Raw genomic sequence first — 27,588 nt, 5'->3', positions numbered from 1 at the left:
TTTCAGATTCGTTATGCTGGTGCTGCTGACAGTTCAGTTCAATTCATCTTCTATCAGCCTATCATTCACCGATGGAGGGAAACTGACTTCTTTCCTTGTTCGGCATCCTGTGGAGGAGGTAATGAGTTACCACTGTAATCCAGAAAGTCATTTGCATACAGGACTTGTCCCAGCTGCTGCCCTTGGTTTTGGATCTTTAAAATGGGAAAAATCTGAAAATGAAAATAGTTACAACTAAATGAGGGGAGCAATTTAGCAAAATGGTAGTAGGCTGTAGTTTTTTAGCATTGTGGCAGACTCCATACATCTTGATATCCACGTATGCATTTAATGCTACAGCTTTCAAACATAAGGGCTGACAGGATTTGGGACTGCTTTGGAATCACAAGATGTCTCCGTTTGTCCCCTGTCTATAATGAAACTGAGGGCACAACACTTGGAGACCAAGAAACCTCAGCCTTTGATTTTTCTTTTTTGTTCTAGGCTTCTGAATTTTTGTTTGACCATTCTGATTATCTTTTATAACCATATGTGGTTATGTGTTTTTCTACTACATGTGATTTACGTTGCTGTTTTCAATCTGGTCTGTAAATCAACAGCTGTTATGTGCAAAAGCACTGAAGCAAACTGAAATTGGTTTGCTTTTTACCAAACCAGAACATGAATGCATTTCAGAGAGAAACAGGAAGAGCACCACATCTCTTATTATTTATTCCACCATGTATTGCAGGTTATCAACTGACGTCTGCTGAGTGTTTTGATCTGAGAAGCAACCGGGTAGTAGCAGATCAATACTGTCACTATTATCCTGAAAATACCAAGCCAAAGCCAAAACTTCAAGAGTGTAATCTGGATCCTTGTCCTGCAAGGTCAGTCAGCTTGAATTTTAAGAGAGGCTGAGGTCTAAATGAGTAAAAGTAGAAAAATATTCTGTTGCTATTGCACAGTGTCATTTATCCTATATAATTCAACCTCTTTCTCATCTGAAAATGCACTGTATAGAAGAACATCTCTGTTTAGCACTTTCACATTGCAAGGACTGATTTGAAATGGTTGTTTCTTCCCTTCAAAATGCATTTTGCCTCATTAATCATTATGAAGTACAAGAAAACAAATGGTCCATGATACCATCCCCATGATCAACAGGTCTCTTAAGTGTTAGTGACATGGGAAAAACTCTTCTTCAGTGAAAATGTTGTTGGAAAATTACTGTCATCACAATTAGAGGAATTATTTTTATGTATTTGTTTGGTTGGGGTTTTTTTTAATTTTCTCCTTAATAAAAAGCTTACTTTTGGTTATGGCAGCTTGTAAGAATGTAATGAGTAAATTTTTTCTAATTATTGATATCCTTCTGCCCTGCACAAAAGTCTCCTCTGTGCTACCCCACAGAATCACAGAGTGGATAAATTTGGAAGGGACTGCAGTAAGTCATCTGGTCTGATCTCCCTGTTCAAGCAGGATCATCCTAGAGCACATTGCACAGGATTGCATCCAGGTGGTTTTTAATATGGTTAATTTACCTCTCACAGTACCAACAAGAAAGTAATTTTATGTAGTTGTTTTATTTATTTATTTTTAAATTCTAAACTGCTTTTAAAAAAAAATACAATTCTGTGTCAAGTATGTTATTTGCCTTTGGAATTTATGGATATTTTTCATACTTCTCTCTCTTTTAAATATAATTTAAAATATAATTTAAAATATAATTTTAAATGATATATTCTCAAATGGTAGGACAGATGACTGCACAGTGCATGGGAGGAAAGGAAAAAGAAAAATAACAGCTGGCCAGCTGTCAGAAAGCAATTTTTGTTTTACATAAGACATACCAAGGCAAAGTTGTTGATATAAAGACCCTGAGGGGAGGGAGAGTCATTTAGAAGTACAGTTATGCCATCCCAGGGTACACACTGTAATAGAGAGGAAGTGGCTTTTTGGAAACATCCTCACAGGATGCCAAATTGCAAATGATTACTTTCAACAGTACCATTGTAAAGAATTCAAGAATCAACAACTCAGACAGAAAACCAGAGGAAATCTGTGGTAACTTCTGGCTTCCTTACAGTCAGGAAGAGGGTAGGTGAAGCAGAACAGTGGGGTCAGAGGCATGAGTGAGGAGGCCATCGTGGCTCTGCAGTGTCTTTACTGTATGGGAGCTGCTCTGCTCAATCAGTATAAAATGAAGATGTTAATTTTTCCTGGCAAACCCACTTCCAGTGAGGCATAGCTGACTGTTCCTATGGTGTGTCAGTGAATGCCACAGAAGATAATCATAGAAGATAATCATGGAAGACCACAGTGGCACTGAATAAAGCAATTGAGAGGTGTTACTATAGGAGAGTTTACATTAAAATTTTCAACAGAGGATAGGCTAAAAGAAAAGTTTAAATGAATACCAGGAGTATTATGTGGGCCTGCAATTAGTTGCCTCTTTAGGCTTAGGGCCTGCAATTAGTTGCCTCTTTAGGCTTAGTGCATAGTAATGTTTTATTTTATTGTGCTTATTATGGCAATAATTAGCAGTATTGCTGGCATCATGAGTAAAAAGCTTAGGCTCAATGAACATGGAAAATGAAACCAACATGCTCAGAGGAGAAGTGAATGGTTATTTATCAAATATATATAATTTATGCATACTCATTTTCCAGGTTAAGTAAAGGTGGCCACCTTTACTGTCCTCCTATGTAAGACCAGTAATTAGTGTCCTGCAGGATATGTGACATGTTATGACACTGAGTGAGTTTTCATCCCTACATATTATCAATGCCATATACATGCTCTCTCATCAACTGTTTTTAGGATCTGACTCACTCATAACAAAGATAAAAGAAAAGATCTGTTTATTTACACTCCATCAGTCCGCCCTTGACTGGTGAATGCATGTTGTGTATATATATATACATATATATGTGTATACATACACACATATGTATATATAATGTCAGCTGATGGAAATAGCACCCAGTTCAATCTAGTCCACTCCCCTTTTAGGAGGCAAAATCCAACATTAATATCTCACATATTTAATTAATTGCAAATCTTTTAACTACACAAACTTCACAGACTGGAGGGGTTTTAGCTTTCGTCAATGTCCTCCTGTCTGGTATCCTTTAATGAAAGAGGAATGGAATATTTTTTCTGCTTAGACAAAAAGTTTGGTTAAGTTTGACTGGGTGTGCAGAACACTTAGTTATGATAACTCTTAAGTGCTATAAGCAGAAGATACTATTTCTTTCATAATTCAAAAGCATTTTCCAAAAAGCAATTTTTACAAATATGAAAAAGGCTATTGCCACACTCGTCATTCACTTACATGCCAGGATACTCTCAATATTATTTCTGCATTTCATCTTCAGCTTTCCCAGATGTGCCGTTCTGCTTTTTTACCAATCTCCCCTGTTTTTTACCCATTGCTGCTGTGTGCTGATGTGGGCGTTTCTGAGTCACAAAAGCTCTACTTGTGCTTTTACCAGGAGATTTCAATGGTGTATAAAGATTTCTAAAGGCAGGATCAGCAAAAATTCTAACTTCATGAAGTAATTGTCTAAAAAATTTTGTATTAGTGAGGTTCTAGCATATAGGCTTCTTTTTAACACTTTAACTCCTGGAGTTTGTCTAGAGTTTTATCTGTAAGCCTGCCACTAGAAATAATATTAATAGCTGCGGAAACATTGGGGAGAAATCTCTAGTTCAAACAAAACTTTCCGCACTCCAGGATATGAAGGAAATCTCAGATATCCACAGTTTATGGAGTTCTCCAGCAAAATTGCAAACTCCTTTTCCTATTCATTGGAGTTTTTCTTCTGACATTCTCATTTAACTATCCATACAGAGTGGTGGCAGAGGTAGGCATCAGCAAAAGAAATCTAAATTTAAATAAAATAATACTTTTTAGTTGTTAATTTTCGGGTAGTTTAACAAGAGCACTGAAGTACAAGTCTACAGAAGACACCTTTCAGGCCATTCAGAGTGATCCTGAGTAGTGAGAAGTCCCCAGTATACTTGATGATGTGAAGGTGCATATAATTTCCTGGGTGACAGTGCAAGATATGTGCATGAAACTTGCATATACTTCCTTCAAAGAAAAATTAGGTAGTAAAGAGTAAATATGCATGATTAAGAGGGTAAGACAGAATATCTTGATCAGTAACAGAGGTCCCCTCATTGCATTTCAAGTTGGCAGCTGAAGCAGAAAATTGCCAAATGCATGCTATTTTTTTGTCATCAGTTTCTCTAGAGATATTATGTTCAATAACAATTATAGTCCAAGTGTTTCCATTTTTACTGCATTCATTCTGGAAGATGAACAAAACTGGAGTGCTGGTATGTTCCCGAAATGATGAGCTTCACTTTCTGATTTACACAGTAGCAGCCATAGATCTGTGGTGATGAGAGGGGTCTGAGACACCGCGGCTCATTTATTGTTATTGCCTCTAACTAGCAAACTTTATTTTTAATAGTCTCTCACATAAAATATCATATATTAACCCCTGATACTGAAGTTTTTTACAACATCCCAGCTTCTTCCATGGATGTGGCACGCTAGTCGTGACTATGCTCTTTCCTGTTCTATGCCTCAGGCAAATGTTCATTTCTGTTCTTTAGTATTTTTACCTAAGTTCTTTTGCTGCGGAGAAGGTGAGAAAGCTTTCCTGCCTGACAGTGCTTTCTGAAGATTGGTTGTGTCTGGTAGCTGGGTCTGGTCTCAATTTCCACAGCCAATGAATGCCTATGAATGATTCTAAAGAGAGCAAGAGATAGCCATTCCAGGGGAAGACATTTAGCTAAAAAATCAGAAGGCAGAACAAAACTTTGCCACCAGCATGGCTGAAGTTGCATGTGCTCAAAAAGTGAGACTGGTGTAAGAGTGTGTTGCCTGCAAATGTGACAGCACAGTCAACAAACATCAGACATTCCACATGTACATTTATAAAGGGTGATTTTTTAGCAGTTCAGAATGTAGCAAGAAACTACTAAGGCTGTTGGAGAAAAGAACTAAAGTGGTGCATTGTGCATGGAAAAGAGAGTGGGGGGCAGTCATTTAGGAGGCCAAGCCCAATTCAGAGCAGCAGGAAAGAAATTGCAGGGTAGATTTTCAGGGAGGCTGAGTTGGAAGTAGTGATACTATTTGACTCAAAATGACAGTACTTATGTCTCCAGATAAAGGAGTTGTACATGGAGAAGAAGTTGATAGCAGTGGCAATGTTCTGCTAGTCATAATCAGGGTCACCTGAGTTCAAGAGCAGGATAAAGATGAGCAGCAGATATTCCCATTGCCTAAATAGGCAAATTTCTTCTCAAAACAGGTAGTCAAAACTTTGAATTTTTGGACAGGGCAAAAGTCACTTAAATCAAGCTGGAAAATTGTTTTATCAGAGAAGGCAGGGAGGGTGGGCCGGGAAGCATTATTCAAACTGTTAAAAGATGTGAACAGCGGAGCAAATTCGGTTCAAGGAGGACAATTCTATGCTGAACTTCTTCCTGTCTTCCCAGTGTTTCCTTTCACTTAATGAGTTAGCTGTCCGCAGCCAACTTAAGCTACTTCAACTTTTTATTATTATTTGCTCATTACTAATAATATCTTTAACATACTCCAGACCATTGCTTAGATGGCACATTCCCTGCCATGCAGATCATTTACTCTCAGATCTGACAGATTTCAGTGAAGGCTTAAGTCTGGGCTGTGTGAGTCCCAATCAGGAAAGAGGTGTAATGGCTCCAGCCACTGGGGAGCAGGGGCAGCTGTGCAGCTCTAGCACTGTGAATAGTACATCCCTAGGAAAAGAGAGACCTCAGCAGAAGTGAAGGCTGTGAGCCAAAGGCATATGAGCATCCTGCAGAGGCTGGGCACGGGCACTGGCACAGCAGGGTACAGGACATCAGCAGAACAGCAGCAGGTGCCCCTAATCCCCAGTGTGCCTTGGCACATTGTCCCTGTGCAGGGTCACACAACCTTCAGGCATCTTGGAGGTAGATATCCTTTCTCTCTGCTGGCTCCTCTCCCAGTTCTAGCACCTGGTCCCCTACTTGACTCAACAAGTGTCCAACCTGAGACTTGCCAGCATGCAGGAGAGGGAGGTGGGAAGTGCTGGCATCTTGTCAGAGAGAGGGGTCTTTAGGGAGGTACAGGAGAAAGGCATTCACACTTGTCATCTGTACCCCTAAGCTACACATCTGTAGCTTAAGCAGAAAAAGGAGCAATTGGGGAAGAGAACTTCAAACATAGACTTTCAAGAAATGCAGACACTCATCCCAGGGGAAAGTGGAATGCTTGCAGAGGTGGCAGACCTGGTTGCAGCACTCCCACCTCTGGCATGTGCAGCTCCTGCTCAATCCCTACATGTCTCTTGGAAGAGTAACTGTCCTGAGGCTGCCAGCACTCAGGGGGAAAACAAAGGAATCCTCATACTATATGACAGGACCTTTTGGTCTGAAAAGCATGGGAGATTTCAGACATATGAGTTCAACAGCTCAACAAAATAATTTGCTTTGCGCGTCTGCTCCTACCAAAGCTCTAGGTATTTTTTGGGTGAGTCCTGTTACCTTCTTCACATACCAGTGAAGGAATTATTATTTCCTCTGTTCATTTAGCACACCATGCCCTTTGCATTGGCTCAATAACATACAGCAAACAAAGCCCATAAAGTAGATGTCCTCCTTCTTTTTTAGTGGAGTGTAATGATAGATTCATGGAGTTTAAACCACTTTGTTCAGTCAATAAAGTAATGATCCACTAAAGTAATCTCTAATATCTTTTTTTAGTCTTGAGGTTTTTTTCTGGAACACATAGAAAAAACCTCACACAAGACTAGCTAGAAAAGATGCAGTTGTCATGAATGATACAATGACCACCTGTTCTTCTGTCGTATCTTTAAGCCAGTTTTTTTTTAAAGTCATAAATTAACCTATTGTGTATTATTGTGGGGGTCTTGTGATTACACTGCTGTGAATCACTGTCTTGCAGTTACGGAATGAGAACCTTTGCCAGCCACTCACATATGCACAAGGATAGTGTCAGTAATTCTGTGGAGCTCAATACTGTTTCCAGAAGTGCAGTTTATGTATGCAAAATTCTTTGAGTGTCAAACCTTTCCAATTAAAATATTAATCTAGTGGGTTTTAAATGTTATTTCATAATCATAACAGTGTTTGAATGTGGTGTGCTTATTTCCATCCTAATGGTCATGGGAATTGTGCGTTCTAAAACATGTAGACCTGGATTATGCATACAGATCATGTTTGTTAGGAAGAAAGTATTTTTCACTGAAATGGGTGAGAAATATTTTGAAATCTCTTTCTTTCTTAGTCAGTAGATGCTTTTAGAGTGCAATTATTTCCTTTTGAACTTGGTACATTAATGGTGCAATTCAGTGAGACCCTGTAGTTGCCAACAAGGCAAGTGACATCCATCTCACGCATAACTGGCATGATAATATTTCAGGTAATTGCTAATTTTGATCTGTACTGCTACTTTCTATAACCTGTAGATGTTATATTATTTAGATATCATACCAATAACACTACAGCAAAGCAAACCCATCAGTCACAACAACACAAAAAACAAACAAACAAAAAACCTAATCTGACATGTTAATCTTCTCTCGAGCTCCTTATTTATTCCAGAAAAAAAAAAGCAAATAAAGAGGCAGATCTGGTCTAATTCATGTGAGGAGACAAGAATTGCAGATTTGAATTCTTGCACAGTGATTCCCCAAATTTCTAATCTTGGCTCCTATTAAAGCAGAAGTTTTACGGGAAGGGCAGAAACAACCATGTCATAGTTTTAAAAAGGATTTGATCTGGAGCTCTCAGAAGCACAGATAAGTTCCCTTATTAAGCATAAGTATTAAGCATAGAAACATTTTTTTAATGCTAGGTAACAACACAATAAATTTAAATAATATTTTGATCTCTTGTGGCAATGGATTGCTTCTTTGTCAAATAGTAATATATGTATTAGAATAAAGCACTAATCATTTTTTGAACAACTGAGAAAAAATAGCACAAGAGCATAAGTTTTGTTTTAAATGTGATGACAATTTATGAAAAATGTCTTGTTTGTTTGGTTTGTAATACCGTAATACAAAAAGTTGTAAAATGTAATACAATATTGTAATACAAAAAGTTGTATAATGTAATCATTTAGTGTTTATTTTATTATGTGTACCTTCTACTCAGAGGGTTGGCATTATTGTTCCTAACAGTGATGGATACAAGCAGATCATGCCCTATGACCTCTACCATCCCCTTCCTCGGTACGTAAAATGGTCAACCAGATTCTAGGCTTAACAAATACATTTGGGTTTTTTCTCTTCTCTACAATTCTGCTTTGCTTTCAAACTAAGTTAACAGATTCTGCTTTTCTCTTGCTCTGAATTCCTGCAGATTAACCTAGAGATGTTCAAGTGCTAACCTGTTGTAATAAATTCTGTCGATGCAGAACTGAAATTATATTCTAGCTGAAGCAGAAATGCAGACTTAGTAAGTGTGTGGCTACTTTCTTTCTCTCTTTCCTCAGACCCCACCTGCCCTTTTCTCTTGCACTTTTCCTTTTTTTCCCTTTACTTCTCTCTGAACAGGACTATAACCTGTTGCTTTTTAATTAACCAAGGGCTTTCTCTCTCTTCCCCCCTCATTGTGCTGCTTCTTGAATGCTTATAAATTGTTAGATTTGGGGGTTTGACAGCATTAGTGTTGTGTTCTGATCCTACAAACCCATACTAATGCCTTCCCTGGAGGCATTAATTAATTGGCCTTTCTAAGAAATATGAGGTCGCAGGTACGAATCAAGGTCTGATTTTTATTATTAATTATATCACAATTAAAATGTCTTTAGTGTAAGATTTAAGATTCTCATGGAAATAATCAGATAAGTAATTATTCTTAAAGCTGTGAATAAGACTCCTAATGATAAAAATGTTTGATAGGTGAATGATAATAACCTTTAGGTTTCAAAATACCACCTGGACATGCAATAGTATTGTGCTGTTTCCTTCTTCATTAATTTATTATGGACTATGAAGTCACAGAAAGAACCCTGTAGGAAACTTGCTAGTCTCATCTTGGTGAGGGAAAGACTTCCCTCGAACTGTGTCATAGCCTAATACAGAGAGCTCTCAGCATCACTGTGCAAATGTAGTACAGAGAGACTTGCTAGGTGAGTGTTGTGATTGCCGTTCACATTCACATCATTTATCAGTTATCTGTGCTATTAGGATTACGGTTTTCTCTTCCTAGCTAAGTGTTTATTTTTATGTACACATAGTCAGTATCACAAGGTATTTGTGAGATACACTTATGAAATATATCTCCACATCTAATTTCTTTTTTCTGGGAAACACTTTTCTCTGTTCTTTATTTTAAAAAAACCCACACCCATATGCATACCTCCAAGCCTCAAAAGTTAAACCTGCTTGTAAGGAATATAGAAACATTAACACTCTAGCTTCAAATAAAACAAAGTGTATTTCAATTGTGTACAAAGGGCTTGAACATTGATAAAGGACAGAGAATAATTTTATATCAGAGGATGATTCAATGTACTTAATAGTGTAGGGATTGTAATCAGGTAAAAAGCGTTCTGAGCTGGCAGCTAGACAGAGGCTTTTTTCACTGCTGAAGAAAATCCAAAAATAAAGGATCAAGGTACCCTGCAGTATTTGGCTTTCAGTAATACCAAAAGAAAAAAACAAAACATCATCCTTCCCTGAAAATGATCAAAAGGTGTTCTGGATTATGGTCTCATCCCATAACCATCCCTTTACATCCACTCTCCCAGCCTTATTGCTCTCCTTTAAATCCCCCCTTCATAGATTACTCAGGCTGCAACTGCTGAGTCCTCTGCTCCCCTTTTTCCGTCTCTGTTTTGCTCCTGTTTCCCCTCTTCTCCCACTCTTCCACTCTCACATGCTCTTGTGAACTCACAAACAGGGCTCAGATTTTCCTCCCTTACCCCAAGAGAGGAGACACAGCTACACGTCTCTTCTCCAAACCTCAGAGGCAGCTGAAGCTGAACTGACCATGAGGATGGCATGAGACAGGTCCAAGTCAGAGGGATAAAAATGCCTTTCTCTCAACTTGCACAGTTTATGAAAAACAAAACAAGCCAACAAACAAACCCCCCAAACAAACCAAAAACCCCTCACCCAAAACGAAAAAACCAACCAAACCAGAGAGGCCCTGATTTGGTTGTCCTACCTGTCTGGCACCTAATATCAGGAACAGAGGAGAGCAACAAACATTCCAGAAGTAGAGAGCAAATCTGGGAAGGCATCTTTGCAAAATTTCTCTACTGCAAACCCCTAGCCTTGTATTTTATCACCAGGAAGGAAAGGTATGATTTAACAGATACAGAACTTACTTTTAATGCACCACCAGTTCCTTTTGCAAATTCTCAGCCAGTGTTGCACGCTGTGTGTGTTGAAAGGAGCTTTAAGAGCTGTACCACAGGAAAACTTCATGTTCCTATCTTACATTCTTACAAAACCTTAGGAACAAACTCTCTTCTAGATTTAAGCTACTTGGAATTGCTAAGATTGCCAAAGGCATCTGCAAACTTGTCCCAGAGACTTCAGGAAATTTCCTGGTGCCATCGCTTTTTATGAGTGGGAAAAGATGGCTTAGTCTGGCTCCAGCAATTTTTGTAGTTCATGAGTTCCAGTTTGGTTTGTGGTAGTGAGAAACCTTAGCTGTATGCTGGGAAACTTAATCAGCAGAGCCACAAGGAACACATTTAAGCAAAAGTGTTGCTAAAATTATGCCTTTGTGTAATGGCATGGCATATGTAACTCGTGATTAGCACAGAATGATGGCTGTGGCATGGTGTAAAAATGGTTTCACCACTCCTATTGATAAGTCATAGTATTAATTAGTGGGTTTAGCATTCATAAATGATTATTAGTATAAACTCTTTCACAATGAGTTTTATGGTACTTTCAGCCAGTAGCCAAGTTAAGTAGTGCTAGGTGTACTGGAAAAGGTAAGAATATGGTTGATATGATGAAAAATCAGAGAGAAAAATAAACATTTTTTATATTGCTCAACAATCTTGGGGATCCTGTAATTATTAGTTAACAAGTTATTTTAAGTGGAAGAAAAAAAATCCTCATCTTTCATGTTTTTTACTTCTTGCCTGAAGGAGGAAGTAGGCATGGTGTTTTCCACAAAAACTATTTTTAAGTCAAAAGTGGAATCTTATGGCCAAAATAATTGCTTCAAACAGTATTTATAATGTCCTTATCAAAAGGACACTTGCCTTTGGGGGAAAAACTGATTTTGTGAAATGTTTCCAGATAGGAAGAACATACATACTTCTGTACCATCGGGCGTGCACGGGATTATAGCCACAGTGGATCATGAAAATGGTCTCACAGCCAACCTGTGACAATGGCTTGAATATACAAGAGGCAATACCAGACTATTTTATGTGGACAGACACGTACATATATAAAGGAATACACCTTATGGTATATGCATCACTAAAAAAAATGAATTATTCTCATAAGTATGCATAGCCTTTCAGAACATATATGTTGTTCTTTGGGTTTGTCATTATACTCTCAGAGGGCATCTGTAGAGAAAAGATGGTTTCTCAGTTCCTCTCACTGCCTTAACTGCAAGGAAACAAGGTCCATCTGGTTTATTCATCAGAGGACATTCCCTTTATTTTCTTGCAAAGGAGACATCAGCCTCACAGCACACTGAGTTTCCAGTGAATCTCTTTGACAAAGATTCCTCAGAATATGAAAAATTGTGAAGACAATTGAATTCCATCAATTAATAAAAGAAAGAAATTAGGTTAAAAGTATTTAGATTTTCTGTGGTAGTATTAATTGGGTTAGTGGGAGAGAGGCTGTTCCATATTACTTATACTTGACTTAAAGACACTAGCCATGAGCATGCTTTGCTCCTATGGACACTTATGAAAAGAGATATATGATTAATTTTTACTGATGTTAATCAGAAAAGAAAATACACTTACAGATAGCAATTTCTGCATTTTTGCAGTGCAATTGGGGGTGGGAGCAGCAAGGGTTACTTTTCTTGATGCCTCTCTGTTTTCCCAGATGGGAAAGTACACCCTGGACTGCCTGTTCCTCATCCTGTGGAGGGGGCATTCAAAGCCGAAGCATCTCATGTGTGGAAGAAGACATTCAGGGGCATATCAGCCCTGTGGAAGAATGGAAATGCATGTATACTCCAAAGATGCCTGTTGTCCAGCCTTGCAATATATTTGACTGCCCAAAGTGGCTTGCTCAGGAATGGTCTCCGGTAATCAACTTAACTTTACTGGTTTTCTGTTTACCACACTAGGAACATATCTGAAATTATAGTTTAGTGAATTTGTGGAAGTAGGAACATTCACTGCTTTCTTGCCTTATTATACCAGCACCTTTGTTTTAAATTATGCTGTTTGTCTAACTTCAAAGTAAACACTCTGGAAAAGTGTATTAAGAAGAATATTGGGAAAATAAATCAGCTCTTTAATGTTAATTTGTGACTTTCTACTAATAAGAGATTGGGCATATTAATGAAAGGCACAAAAAACCCCCCAGTAATCATGTAATGGTACATCTTTATTACAATATTGCAGCCATAAATTGAAACTCATTAATTGCTGAGAAATTTCCTGAAATACATAAAGCTGTAAGTTAGTCTGCAGTTTGACACTTCTACTTTTCTCTTCCTGATTTGTCTTTCCTTCTATATGAAAGTGAATGTCTTTAAAATGTACTTCTATAAAAGTAGTAAAGTACTTTGACTTTGTACATAAAGACTTACCTTGATTGTAGTTTCTCAATAAGTAAATGTGTTTTAGAAGCTAAGCTAGCTCACCTACAGATGAAGTGTCCTTGACTGATTGCAAAGTGTTGGCTGATTTCCAGATGAAAGCCCTCCTCACTGGTTGGTAGTTTTGATCCTCTCAAGTGCAAGCAATTCTGAAACAATCTGTACAGAGGGAAAAAACTGATGAACCATAACAAAAATAAGTGACACTTAAATGCGAGAAGAAAGTAGAAGAGTTTTCCATTCCATTTGGTACCTTGTTCCGAAAAACCTGAGTGTCACCCCTGTTAACCTATAAGCCCCAGCACTTTGTACAAGCAAAGCAGAGTGGCTCCAGATGAAATTGACAGGGTGTTACTGAACATATCCAGTATGGAGACAAATGGCCACAAGCCACATAGGCAGCATTACAAGAGTGACTCTGCAAAAGAAATCCAGTGGCAAAATGTCCAAATCAAGTAAATGTTCAGAGCAAAAAGGCAAAAATTTCTGACAATTTTTACCTTATCCATAACTACCAAATATTATGAATACTTTACGTTCAGGGTTTGGTATTTCTGCATCATGTTTTGCTCTCTGATGTACACATACTTCTGTTGCATATTCCCCTTTCACTCCTATGATGTATCACACACACCTTTTTTTTTTTTTTAATCCAGTGCACTGTGACCTGCGGACAAGGACTCAGATACCGCGTTGTCCTTTGCCTTGATCACAGAGGAATGCATACAGGAGGCTGTAGTCCTAAAACAAAGCCACACATAAAGGAGGAATGCATTGTATCCACTCCTTGCTACAAACCCAGAGGTAATGAGACAGAAGGGTTCTCATAAATTTTTCAGAGCCCTTCAATTTTCAACAGTTTTGTGTTGTTACTGGCATTACTGTTTCTACCTGCACTGAGTTATGTTTTGCACCTGTCTGTTCCTGCGCCTGCTAGCAACTTGAAATGAGTACTAACCTATTTCTCTTTCTTAAAAACTTTGGGGTTTTCGTTGTTAATTTGTGGTTCAGCAGACCAAGCAGTATTAATACTACTACTACTACTAAAAATAATAATAATTTTTAAAATTGCTATCCTGAAACATATTGAGAGCACCTTTTATGAAGCCCTGTGAAATAAGACTGACCCATGACCTTATGCTGTTCCAAGACGGAACAGTGAAATTTGAAATTTTAATTTCTGCACTTGGTGGCCAGTGATGGGCACATTTGCCAAGTTTCAAGATTCCAGTTTTTCTGGACCATGAGAATCCACTGTGTCTGCCAGCCACCAGAGTGGTGAAACCCAGACATAGGGTCTCTGGGAAGCAATGGGTATGTTTGCCCTGTATTTTACTGACCAATATGAGCTCAGTCAATCTGCCTTCCAAGATGTAAAAAAAAAAGAAAAAGGGAAAAAAAGCCCTGTGACTGTGTTAGCATGACTCTGAGCATCATGCAGAGGATCAGTAGGTTTCGGCTCATTCAGTTAGCTGCTCTATGGAGCTTTATAGGTTTATGGTGTTCAGAACACAGGTAATGCAAGTTCTCGTCAGTCTGCATCTTACAGTCTAAGCAAAATGCAGTAAGACACAAAAAACCTCAAATGTTGCAAACCACCCACAACTGACTTCTGCATAGGGAACCCGAGAAGGGTGCAATACTAGCTAGGAAAGCTTTGCTTACCTGCATCTGTCAAGAAGTATCTTACAATGGGGCTTGTCTGGGAAGAAAGTAAATTGCTGTTTGCTGGAAGTCCAGTCTTCACAAGAGCATGGCATCTTTACCTGGGACAAACTCTGTGCTGCCCTTTGCAGCACATACATCATTAATTTATGATTGTAGGCAGTTATTTCCTTCTTCCATTTTTTCACATGGGATGGAAAGTTCCACACAAAGCTTACTGGCTTACCTTGGTTTAGCTTTCCTCCTCATCTTTGTTCTGCAACATTCTCACAGCTCTCCCTGTGGTAATGCAAGTGGTTTGAATACCCATGTAACTGAAGGCTCAATAGTGCTTTCAGAAGAATTGGACCACATGGTATCCAGAGGTATCCTCCAATCCAGATTATTTTATTCATATACTGGAAGTTTGTCCTTTTTATTTCACACATCTAGAGTTAAAAATTTAGAGCAGTAGTAGTAGCAAAGTGCCTCTTGTCTGTTGACTGTTTTAATAATTAGCCTGCTTTTGCCTTCTGCAGCTCTATTAACACAAAGCAGAAAACAAACTCCCTGACTGAAGTAGCAAGGCAAAAAATATGAAAGTCTCTCTTCTCTTAACACAAGACATTGGGCTAAAAAGACATTGAAGATAAATAGTTCATATAACTTATTTCAGTTTATTCAAACACTAAGGCACTTTATCGTGCACCAATAAAAACAAGGATATCACTGGATTAAGTAATGATTTTCAGTTTTAATAGAGAAAGTGTATTCATCTAATGCAACTTTATGTATAATATAGGATTTAAGTGTTTTTACTGGTAGTGTTTTATGAAAGAAGAGATTTTACTTTAATCTCCAAAGGTAAAAATTCCTCCTTAGTTTGTGCTAGAAGTGTTTTTTGTTCATTTTTCTGTCAAAGCATACTGTACAACATCAACATTTCTAATCCTCTAACAAATTTTACAGTGCAGATGGTAATTAACTGCACCTCTAAAAAAAAAGAAAAATAATTTAAAAAGTCACATAACACACAATGGTACACAAGAGCTTTTGCTTTTTAAAAGCACTTGCATCCAAGCAAAAAGATCACAGAAGTAAGATTTGGTTTTCCAAAACCCATAAAACAAACTGCAGAACATATAAATAGAAATATCTCCAACATATTTTGGATGACAAATGTGGTAAAATATGGATTAAACTAGGAGCTGTGCTTACAAATAGTCATCCTTAAATGGCACTAATAAATATGTTGGAGTAAGAGCTTAGCATGCTATTTCTGAGGTAGAGGCATAGTGTCTGTTATTGTCCCTTTTTATCTCAGTTAATAACTTGCTCCAAGAAAATTTGCATGACTGCAGTTCCAATAGCTGTGAAGTCAAGTTGTAAATTGTCATTCCTCTATGATACAGCTGGCAGGTGGGAAATTCCATGTGCACACGTGAAATATACATTGTTATGCACAGCAGAGTCACAGAAAATTCCTAACTATTCTGAATGACGTTAACCTACTTCTGTTGGCGACAATAAATCCATCATTATATAAATCCAAAAGGCTCAGGTGATTTGTGAGTGACAAATAGGTTTGGTCCTGCTCAGTGATCTGTCTCACTGCCTTTTGTTTATGCTTTTCCCCTGATCCTAGCCCATGTTTTGTTGAAATGCAGAACTCCTTCTCAAATTACAGTGCCAAATTTGCTCTTGCTTTTTATCCCTTGTAGAGCTAAAACAGTTCCACTGCCTTCAGGTCAACTACTCCACTTTAACACTGTGTGAAAGCAGAGTTTGGCTTGCAAAACAGCATGGCCATGCACTCCCCAGAGCAGACCAGCTCATTACATTGTGCACACATCCTGGAGGGGAAGAAAAGCAGCAGCTCCACTGTTTTCCATCAGAAGTGACAGAAAAAGTATCAAGCTCATTTTTTTAAGTCCACATAGCTGATGAACTGATAAAGTTGAGAAGCATAGATGGGACATTTTATTAAGATTTTTCTGTGGCATCACTCATCCAACCAGGATTTTCTTACTTTTTGTAATCTACCAAAACCAAGTTCAACATGTCTTCTGGAGTTCTAAAATTTAAAGGTAGACACACCAATGTGACACGTTTTGCCTTTGCAGTATAATGGAGACCTGTTATACTTGTGAAACTCCCTCCAACAAATACTTTCCAAAGTGCCTCCATTTACAGTCCAGTTATAAAGTCTGAAAAGTGACTTAATTTGCCTTTCTGGCTTTAGGACACTGTAGCCGTTCTTACTGTAACACTGAAATATCTGGCCATATAGCTTTGTAAGCATTATAGTCCAGCTAATGAAAGAGTTTCTTTCTTCTTCTCTCATTTATCTCTTTCTTCTTTGTGCTCAGCCTCCACTGTGTGAAGGCACAAGTGCATCATTGCAAGGTCAGTGAGAGCAGGGAGGATGGCACACATAGCAGTGTTACTGCACGCTTCCTATTTTCATGTGCTTGTGTTTGCTTCATAGAGAAACTTCCTGTGGAAGCAAAGTTGCCATGGTATAAGCAGGCTCAAGAGCTGGAGGAAGGAACAGCTGTATCTGAAGAGCCATCGTAAGTCTTAAAAATTTGCTTACAACAGGTTCTCATTATGTGATCCAGAGAAACTGTGGATGCTCCCTCCCTGGAGGTGTTCAAGGTCATGTTGGATAGGGCTTGGAGAAACCTGGTCTAGGGGTAGATGTGTCTGCCCATGACAGGGGGGTTTAAACTAGAGGTTCTCTAAGTTTGCTTCCAACCCAAAGCATTCTGTGATTCTGTGATGATTCTCTGTGGGAATCTGGTGCTTGTGCAGAACTAACAGAGTCTTCTGATGCATTTGGTTTTCATTAGAGTGTAAAGGCCAAACCCAACCCTGTGAAAATCAATAGTATTAAGGCTGTATCACACTTAGGTGTGAAGAGACAGATTTCAAGAGATGAATGCAAATTCGATTTAAGCAAATACATATGTGTTTTATTTAAGGTCATTTACAAGAATATTATAATAAGTCTATCTTCCTAAGCAGTTATGTGTTGTCCATTAGCACTGTATCTTCAAACTCAGCACCTTTATGTATTTTCTCAATCACCCTGTGAAGTAAGAGGTAAAACAAGGCAGTTAGTGATGATTCCTCCTTGCCTCTTCCCCCAGGGAAAGGCACAGTAACAGAAAAAAAAAAATAATTTTAGCAGAAAATAAACCAGAAAACCTGTGATGTGTACCACATAAACCTTTAGCAATAAGGCTAAAAATACTGTGATGATTATGTTTTGGAAATTTTTTTTTTCTGAAACTGTGGTAAATGCATGATATAAATACAACCTCTGTTCACAGCTTTAATAAATATCCAGTTCCTCATGTCTGAGCACATGGCATTTTTTGTCGCAGTTGCAGCTATGTATCAGAATAAAAAACATTGTTTGTTATGCAATATAATAGTTATATGTTTATGTAACAGTCATATATGTAACTGTTATGCAGTTTTGGCATGGTTCGTCTGAATTTAAGTAATTTGAAACTGGAACACTGAAGGAGAGCTAGAGACATACACAAAAAGACCCTCAAAAGAAAAATTATCCAGCTGCTGTGTGTGTACATGCGTACATACATATAGACAAATATAGGTATCCACATGCATTTATACACACTTATGGACATACAAATATACACACTAGTATGTCTTTATATATATATATTAGTAGCAGCTATCACATATAGTATAATGAGATATTTAATTTGTAAAGTGCAGTTTATTTTCTTGTGATTTTCTTGTAACTGTTCTAAATTGCTTAGCTAAATGTACATTTATCAAACTGTAAATAAAACTTTAAATCATACATAAATTAGAATTCATACTGATACACTGTTGTGTGGTCATATATGAAATAATTTGTTACACTAAGAAATTTTTTTTATAGATTTTGTGAACAAGGTCGATCACACTGTAGAAAATGAGTATAGTTATAACTATATATATATATTTGAGTATATGTAGCTTTAAATATTAACAAGAAGGTATTTGTAGAAAATAGGCATAATCTGCAGGGAAAAATGAAGAGGCTTTTGTTTATCATTATGTATATTTTAATAAAATATTCTGGAAAAGCTTATGGGTATATTACTTGTGATATTTAAACAGACCTTGAGAGATCTAAAGATAAAGGGATTTAAGAACTTAAAAATGTTTTCAAGTGCACCTATGACTGCTCCTCATTTAATAGGTCACTGCTCTGCTGCAATATAGGCCCTGTCCCACAAAGACATTTTTTTTTTTACCCCATCTAATGCAAGACTTCAGTGGTACCAGTGGAACATCAACATATCTATGCAGTGAGGCACAGTCCAGACTAGGTTCAATCTGCCACAGGGTGACATTTTGTACATTTGTTTTCTCACAAGTCTAGGAGCATTTCTAATCTTTATTTTAGGATGATGAGAAATCTACTTGACATAAATGAAATTCAAGTACAGATTTTTATATGTGTTGACTAACAGGAAAAATGGCACAAAGTTAGGGTCTTTATGCAAACTTTCCCAAAGCTCAGAGATGCCTTGTGTTTAGTTTGGAATGGTTTTTAGTGATAAGGCATGAGACAGAAAACCAAATAAAAACTTTGATAATTTAAGCTGAAAGAACCATCCATGCAATCCCCACTTGTATACTGTAACAGCCAGAATATCTAATCTGTTTTGGCGATCTTCTCCAGTGAATTTCCACCTAAAATTAGTTTCGATGCCTCACTATTAATAGTGTTTGTCATTAATATCTAACTTTAAACAGTTATTTATTTTAGATCCTGGTCTTTAGATTGAAAAACTGTATGTAACTATAAAGAACAAGACAAAACATTCAGAATACACCGAGATACAAGCAAATATCAACTTTGGTGACAGCTTTATGGCATCACTTCTCCTCATTTAGCTGTGTAGGGATTTTAAACACACCAACTAGGTGAAGAACAAGGTGTATTCCATGATAATGTACCTTTCAGTCTGTGCTTCTGCAGCTACACAGAGACACACTATAATACTCCATGGCCCACCACTCTGACAAATGTCAGACTACCACTCACATATGTGGCTGATAAATTACCAGTCCATGATGTAGGTAAATGGTAATTTGAGTGTTGAAACATGTTGGATCGAGCACTAGCTGGTGTAAGACTTTGTGTGATTTGGCCAGCTATTTTGCTGACTGTAGATTTGAGTAACAAAAATGTGACTCTCAGGTTCTTACTGTCTTACACTTAAGTGTGTTGCAGTGTGTTACTTTGCTGTAAATATTTCGAAAACATCCTGGAGTTGTACAAAACAATTTTCATTGTTGGTTTCCCCTCCTCTAAGAAAGCCATTTCTTTCCTCTGATCTGGTCTAGCAGAGCTGGCTCAGCAGTGTTGGAGGTAGGAGTCGACCTGGGCAGCCAGGATGAGCCCACACTCTTTCACTCAGCAGAGAGGGAACGATGGACTGCATAGAGGGGATGGGGAAAGCTGTGGGTGAGAGGGAACAGCAGATGGCCTCTGGTGGCATGGTGAGCCAGGTGCTGAAGAGGCAGAATTGCGTTCACAAGTGTTTACTTGAAGTTGCAGTAATGGAAGTTTCTTCAGAGAAGCTATGCTTATATAATTTTCGTATTCACTCTGCATTGGTGCAACAATAACCAATTTCATGACCCCACTTGAGCAGACATCAGCCAGGATTCATTCTTTTCCCACACTTTATCTGAGGCTGTTCCCAAGCTTTCTTATGCCACCAGGTCACTGACTGCCCGCATTCTCCTCTACAGACAGGGTCATTATTTGTTGCCAATAGACCATTCTTCCCCTACTACTGTGACCCTTTCTTCCTTATCATTCATCAGGCAGAGAATAAACCTCATCTATAAGCAACTCTGTTGTCCTGCTTAAAGTTTATATTTAATGAGAAGTTTAAGAACTCAACCTGAAAATTTTCAACATATTTCTTCTATGTATTACATTCTCATATTTGTGAATCTCTGTATTAATGTCTTCTGACTTTTGTGACTTTCTATTCAATATGATTTTTATTATGAAATATACTGTTAGTTATAAAGCTACAGTATTTCTTTTATACTATCCTTTCACCTGTAATTTGTGATAATTCTCTGATGTGTGCTGCTGGAGCACCAGATGCCTCAATTTTATTCCATCTGTGTATAGTGCCTTCCATTATTTATATCTTTAGGAATTTCTAAAGCAAGCAAGTCTTACACTTGAATTTTGTCTGTATATGTCTATCTGTCAGTTGCCTTCCTCTTCTCTCAGTAATGTCTGAATTTATTCCTGTTAACTGATTTTGATGGAGGTATAAAGTTATCACAGAGAATTTTACTCCTTTGTCAAACTTGCTTGATACTCTCCAGGAAATTCGATGGTACTATTTTCCATATGTGTCACTGAACTAAATGACTAGTAGAAAACTGATACCCTACAATTCCCTACTTGAAGGAAAGGTTTTTAAAGGAGTTTTGGTCCTTAACAGATAGCAGAGAATCCATTTGGGCACTCAGCCTTCAAATATAAATCTATGTTAAATAGTTCTTCGTTGGTTCTGCTGCTCAGAGAATCACAACCAGTTCAGCCACTTGAAGACTAGAGGGAGTAGTTATGTTTGTGTTGTCTGACCTCCTGAACCCCTAGATGGGATCAATTAAATATTAATTGCTGATAGAACTACTACAGAATACTCTATGTTGGTAAGAAAGTGTTGTAATCCATGTCATGACAAAGGTTTAAGATGAGAAGGCCTTGTTGTCCTGTGTTGTTGTACATGTTTCCTCCTGTTGCTGTCTCTGAAGTGACCATTCAGCAGGCCTTGGATCAGTGGTGGAGGGTTTCTTTACAGATTTCTGTCTCTAGCATTTGAAAAATGCTTTTATATATTAACACCATATCCAGCTTTTAACATACTGCCATAAATAACCCTTGTGCTGGCCATAAAAGAAAAAGGAGGTGGGGGGAGACGGGGTAGAGGGCAAACAGTAATATCTGGATGCCAGATGTCACCATCATAGCGATGGGGCCAGTTCAGTGAAAAAAAAGAGAAATTCCTGGCATGCATCTGTGGGGGTGAAAAAGCCCTCAGGGAACTAGATATGGACAGAGAGGGCAGTGTGGCAGGGACATCCAATATCTCTTTTTTACTTTCCAGTAAGTATTTATGTTTCCAAAGACACATAAGCTATTTTATTTTGATTTTCCTTGTTGAACAGTTTCCATCATGATCCTTGTACCTGATTCACAGGTAATAAATTCAAAACTTTTTACTAAGGCCTTACTTTAAAAATAAATCGTGATATGATTGTTGGATTACCAAAAAAAAGGTAGTGAGAGCATAAAGCTTTAACAACTGCTAGGCTTGTCCACTTCAGAGTCATGCAGCAAAGAGGAAGAAGAAAGTTTAGGGAAACTTCTTCATATTAAGATCTAATGGCAAAACATTAAACTATCTGTATGGTCGGTCAAAGGGAAGACCAGCAATGCAGCAGCTTCACATTAGGTAATGCTTTTGCTATATTAATTCAAGGACCCATAGATACAGTCACAACTGCTTAGGATTTATGTATAATAAATACACAAGACAGAAGCAGTTACCTTCCCTGACCGGAAAGGCAGAGTGAGTGAAGGGCACCAACAGCACAGAATAATTAGACACAAAGCTGGAGGAAAAGATCATACTCAAACTAAACTTAAGAGAAACTGTAGAGGGACAGAAGGTAATCACCTGGTTGGAATTGGACCTATGCAATTGGCTCCAGTGCCATTACTCTTACAGGTGGAACCCTGAGATTTTGTTGATAAATGGTCATGACCTCCATTTCACTGCTCCAAACAATGGCACCAGCAGCTATCCATTCCTGTGTGAGAGCACCCTGTGCTGTTACACACACCTTAAAATTTGTGGAAAGGTGGCCTCTCCTGGAGGAAAAGGACAGGTTTGCACTTCAGCTCAAGATAAGGAGTCTGGAAGTCTGAGCTCAGTTCCTGGTTCTATCACAGAAATTTCTGAAGCCTTTGAAGAAGACACTGAACATTTTATTTCACCATTATTATCTGATTTTAGGTACCTTAATAGATGAGTGTCTGTGCCCTGGAACACTCAGTCTGACTGGTTTTACTGGTTTGTGCATCTCTCAAAACCTCAGACTTTACCTAAGCCATGGATTTACCCAAAGATGGATTAAAAAAACAAAAACAACCAACAACCAAAACTCAACAAGTAAAAAAAAAAAAAAAAAGCTGAGCAAAAAATCATTAAACAATAAAAATTATGTCAACATGTAATTATGTAGCAGTGAAGAGAATAAGCTATTTTTCGCCACAGGTCAAACCACATTGGTCTGTAGACACTTCTTTTTCTTCATAACACACTTTGTAGGAACATATGTTGCTGTATTGAGGGGAATATACACCAGTCCTTAGCTGTGCCCAGAATTTGAAGGAAAAAATATCATTATCTTGAGACTATGTACTGCCATTTTCATTGCTGTTCTCAGCTTATATGTTGGTATTACTTTTGCTGATTCTGTATATAAGTGATCACTGCATGGCACATGGATTTTTAAATAAATGAGCACTTTTTAAATAAATACTGTAAAATAAATTCCTATTATATAATATAAGGAGGTATTTTTTAACACTAAACACACTGCTATCTGAGAGGGGTATTCATGACACTTGGGCCAGTCAGTCATAACCAAGCACATTCATGATTTTCCCTCCTCCCAGATTTCACTTCTCTACCTCGCACTGATGTCTCTAAAACAGGAGCAACAGATTCCTCTTTAAAATATTCATCAGAGCCTCAGAACACACTTGCTTCTGTATTTTTCCCTGTGGGAGAAGCATGTTGCCATGTCTGCTCTGAGTAATAAAAGATGATCTTTGATGCAGTGGCAACACTGTAATGCATGGTAAGAGATACAAAATACTCAATATGATCTCTGAGGAAAGAAGCACCTTTTTTTTGTTTGTACAGCTGTTAACACAATTGGGTTCTGCCTGCCAACTAACTACTACTGTCACATTACTAGAACGAGTTATTGCTTTTGTCTAATTTACTAGGGATATTATTATAGGGGTGATTATAACAGTGGGATTTAATTTTTAATGTAATGACAAATGGAACACCTCCATCATTTCCCATTTTCTAAAAAACTACTTCTCATTAAATTTGTTCCACTGCTTCCATTTTCCAAGTAGTTAACCAAGGGGTTAGCATACAGAAATGCACAGTGCTGTGCAGTGGATGATGAGCTGTATGTGGAACAAATAACTTTAAATTCATGGAACTGTCCCCTTCTTATTTATATATGTTTTGTGGTTTGTGCTCACCATTTGGCAACGTTTATCATTAACAACGGCACAAAGATATTTGAAAGCTTTTGTAATTTCCTGGTTTTAGGATGATGGAAAATTCAGAAATATTGGATATTTATATTATTCATTTGCATTACAGAAATGTTCCATTTCTAACAACAAGTACTATATGGAGATTTTTTTTTTTTTTGGCAGGGTTTTCTTGAGGTTCCCCTCTTTTTTTCTGCTTTTAACTTTCTTGATTTTAACAATTCTCTCTTTAACAACCAACAGTTATATTACAATTAAATTACATTTCCAAAGTTATCACTTGAAATGTAGAAATTGGGACTAGATAGCTGAATAAAATATTTCCTGAAGATGTTCCAGTGTTTTCATTATGAGTTGCTGACTAAGGTGAAATAATACAATGTGTGACATTTCTGTGTCAAGCCTCATTTCGACAAGGATCCAGACTACTTTTAAAAATGTTCCTACTTCCTTTTGTGTCCTCTCCTTTCTGTTCCTGTGTTTGTATATGTGATATGCATCATGTGTAAATATTCTGCGTATTTGAGGTATCTCTGTTTCTCTAAATGAGTAATTTTAATATGTTGCGAAATATCCTCCCTCTTGGTTTGGAATACAGCACGTCTTCAACAAAGCAAAGTTAAACAACAGTTCACAAACAGTTCACAGTGTTCAAAAGTGTAAGGAAGACAGCTTCTGATGAAGACTGATGAAGACCAGGGCCTTTTATTTTTTTTTTTTTTTTTTGGTATCCTAAATAGGATTTCTGCCTCTTAGTTGGTCAGGTTGAGAAGCTATGTATTTTAACTAGTCAAAATATCTCTCACAGTGACTGACATGAGCCATTTAATCTCTGACAGGAGATTTTCCACATCAAAATAGTATTAGAGCAGTTACACAGTCTTAGAGGAAACAAGAGGAGTAGCCCACCTATACTGTTAAACAGTATAATCCTTTCAAAATCCTTTCTTGTTTCATCTTTGAAACAAGATTGAAAATGTCCCAGGAGAAGGAAAATTGAATCACTTTGCATCGTTAGTTTCTCAAAGGCTTGTGAAAAATATTTTGCAGTCTTTGTAGCAGCATGGTAAATAGTTTTAAGTTACAATAATATCTACAATTTACTTCTTTCCTTTCTATTGCTTCCTGTATATAGTTGTAGCAGTGAATGTCATGTTTGTAACAAAGACACACAAAAAGTGGGCAAAGAGCTGCACACACTCTGCTCAAGGTTATGCTGTTCCAGTCAGGGATCCTGGTTATGTGTGCTGGGAAAGCATAAAGTACCTTTTTAGTTTTTGGATTTTTTTTAAAAACTTCAGAGTGAAGGGAAAGTCCTTTTGTCGATTAAAGAAACACAGTGGATGAAAAAGAGAAGTGTGTAAAATTACTTCAAAAGATGTTGATCACAAAACTAAATTTCCTTTTTCTTTCTATCAAGCTGTTCCTGGGATCCCAAGGTGAGAAATGAGTTTCCTATAGCCACAAGTAGCCCCAGATCATAGAAGAGACAGATGTGTGTTGCCTGCAGCCCTGAGCAAACCTGTCCAAGTCAGGTGTGGTCTACTGAAATAAAGTTCGAAGGGAGAGCAATACTGTCAGTGACAGCAGTGTTTAAGTGAAAAATACATCCCAAGCCCAGTGATTTTTTGAAAAGTTTAGCTAATGTATATAATTTCTGTCAGACAGTAGACCCAAGCACAAAAAGCTTTTGCTTCATAAGATTAGCACTAAAAAATATCGGTGAAGAAAACCACTTACTGAATTTGCAGTAGCTAGCAGATTCCAAACACTTACTGCTGAAGGGAAAGAATTATCTACAGGGATTGTTCCTGTGACTTTTGGTGAGAATCAGTGCCAGATTCACCTATTCGCTCTTCTGTTCTAGCCCTTGAAGTGTAACTACAACCACTGTCTTAGAATTTGCCCGTGTCAGGAAGTTTGGAAGAATGGCCAATGGAGAAGGCAAGACAGTCAAAGCCATCTGAATTACCCTATATTCATTACTGTGGTGCTCTAATACCACTAACATCAGGTATCTAAGAATAACTAATGCAGGTTGTGGATTGCCCAGAAACTACTTTTTCCAGATAGATTTAGGAATCAGAAGAGTTCAACATGAGCTAAGCAAAACACAGTGTGTTGCATTACTGCAACAAGGTAGTAACAATGTGATACAGAGTTGAATGTGAATCTCATGTTTGGTGTAACTTTGAATAAAATGCTAGACCAGTTTTCAGCACTGGCATTGAAAAATCAGTGACAACACAGAAAAATTAAGAAATTATTTCATTATTGAAGAAAACAACAAAAAATGGAATTCAGTCTATTTTTTTATTGTAATTACATCTGCAAGGTGATTATACTAAAGTATATAGAGACTTTCAGAAACAAAACTTTGGAGCGTGTAAGGGTTACTAATCAGTGAGACAAGTGCAAGAGCCAAAGAAATCCTCAATAGGAGTGGAGTGTGAGGAAAATTAAGTGCCCTAGGGAAATAAAACAGGCAAACAAACAAACAACATCTAAAGAAATTATGAATTCTTTACCTCTTACTAGCTTCAAATTAAGACTTCAGGGCAGTTACTGTGATACAGGAACAATAGTTGAAATTATTTTCCATGTAATACTGCAATTGCCTGACAACAGCAGCCTGTTCAGTACTTTCTAGTGAAAAAATTGTGATAACAGCTGAGGTAATCTGTGTTGAATACTTGCAAAAGGTAGCTAATTGTATCATGATGCACCATGAGAGATTGCTGGATGCCTTGCAGTGAGGCATTTTAGGAGCAAAGCAGGTGCTCAAAGGCTTTGTCTTTCTTGGACATAAGGAGACCTGCCACTGAGTTGTCAACAGCATGTCATAGCTTCTGTGTGCATTGTATAGTATCCCAATGATGCAGTGAAGCATTTGTTTTTCTCATTAAACAAAATTTCACCTGGACAAGACAACACTGCGTTTGGTTCCCTGGCTGTATGTGGATATAACTTGCCTTGCTCTCTTCCTCTCACAGGTTTGTTCCTGAGGCTTGGTCCACCTGTAGTGTCACCTGTGGAGTAGGGATCCAGGTGCGGCTTGTGAAATGTCAAGTGCTCCTCTCTTTCTCACAATCTGTGGCTGACTTGCCCATTGATGAATGTGAAGGTCCCAAACCTGTGTCTCAGAGAGCCTGTTACAGTGGTCCCTGCAGTGGGGAGGCAACCGAATACACCCCAGAGGAGACTGATTTCCTGTATGGCAGCTTGCAGGAGTTTGATGAGCTCTATGACTGGGAATATGAAGGCTTTACGGAGTGTTCAGAGTCCTGTGGAGGAGGTAGGTGCAAAATGTTTCTGTGCTGGATTTGCGTTTCCTCTTCAAATGTGTGCTTTGCAATTAATACCCACAGACATGGTGCTTTGCTATGGCTATTTTAAATTATAGAATCAGCAAGGTTCGAATAAAGACTTTAGGGTCATCAAGTTCAACCATATTTGAAAAGGCATGGATAAAAACTGTAAAAAAATCCAAACTCACAACATATTTTAGGCCAGGACTTTTGGGTCCTATGCTCAGGCTGTCACCAAGAATGATCAATATGTCACATGTTTCTGTTTCCTTTGTCAGCTGATCTCTCAAAAGGCACTCAGCCAAAAAAGCTGAATGTTAAAGGGGTCTCGTGATACAGGGTAGCAATCACATGTAATTGTTATTTTTTATCTCTTGAGTTCTTCTGTGCAAGTACAAACGTGGAAGCAAATTGTCCTCCTATTCCCTAACTCCTGTTACTAAGTGATATCAGTTCAAATCACAGTGCAAAAGA

General features: G+C 37.8%; 1 protein-coding gene across 6 annotated transcripts in view; it reads left to right on the top strand.

Moving 5' to 3' along the window:
- Positions 1-27,588, top strand: part of ADAMTSL1 (ADAMTS like 1) — a 180,373-nt gene that overhangs the window by 77,438 nt on the left and 75,347 nt on the right. For all 6 annotated transcript variants that reach the window (XR_007630626.1, XM_050329953.1, XM_050329950.1 and 3 more), the window contains 7 exons: positions 7-118; positions 731-869; positions 8,208-8,258; positions 12,069-12,273; positions 13,449-13,596; positions 16,925-17,009; positions 26,800-27,101. Coding sequence is in view for 5 of the 6 variants with exons in the window: in XM_050329953.1 (XP_050185910.1) it covers positions 7-118; positions 731-869; positions 8,208-8,258; positions 12,069-12,273; positions 13,449-13,596; positions 16,925-17,009; positions 26,800-27,101 (1,042 nt within the window). In the remaining variant the exon portion in view is untranslated. The remainder of the gene's footprint in view (positions 1-6; positions 119-730; positions 870-8,207; positions 8,259-12,068; positions 12,274-13,448; positions 13,597-16,924; positions 17,010-26,799; positions 27,102-27,588) is intronic.

This window comes from Myiozetetes cayanensis, unplaced genomic scaffold, assembly GCF_022539395.1.
Source record: "Myiozetetes cayanensis isolate MyiCay16 unplaced genomic scaffold, myiCay2020 scf4, whole genome shotgun sequence".
Lineage (NCBI taxonomy): Eukaryota > Metazoa > Chordata > Aves > Passeriformes > Tyrannidae > Myiozetetes > Myiozetetes cayanensis.
Note: the sequence above shows the minus strand (reverse complement) of the source record. Positions and strands in the feature narration are given on the sequence as shown.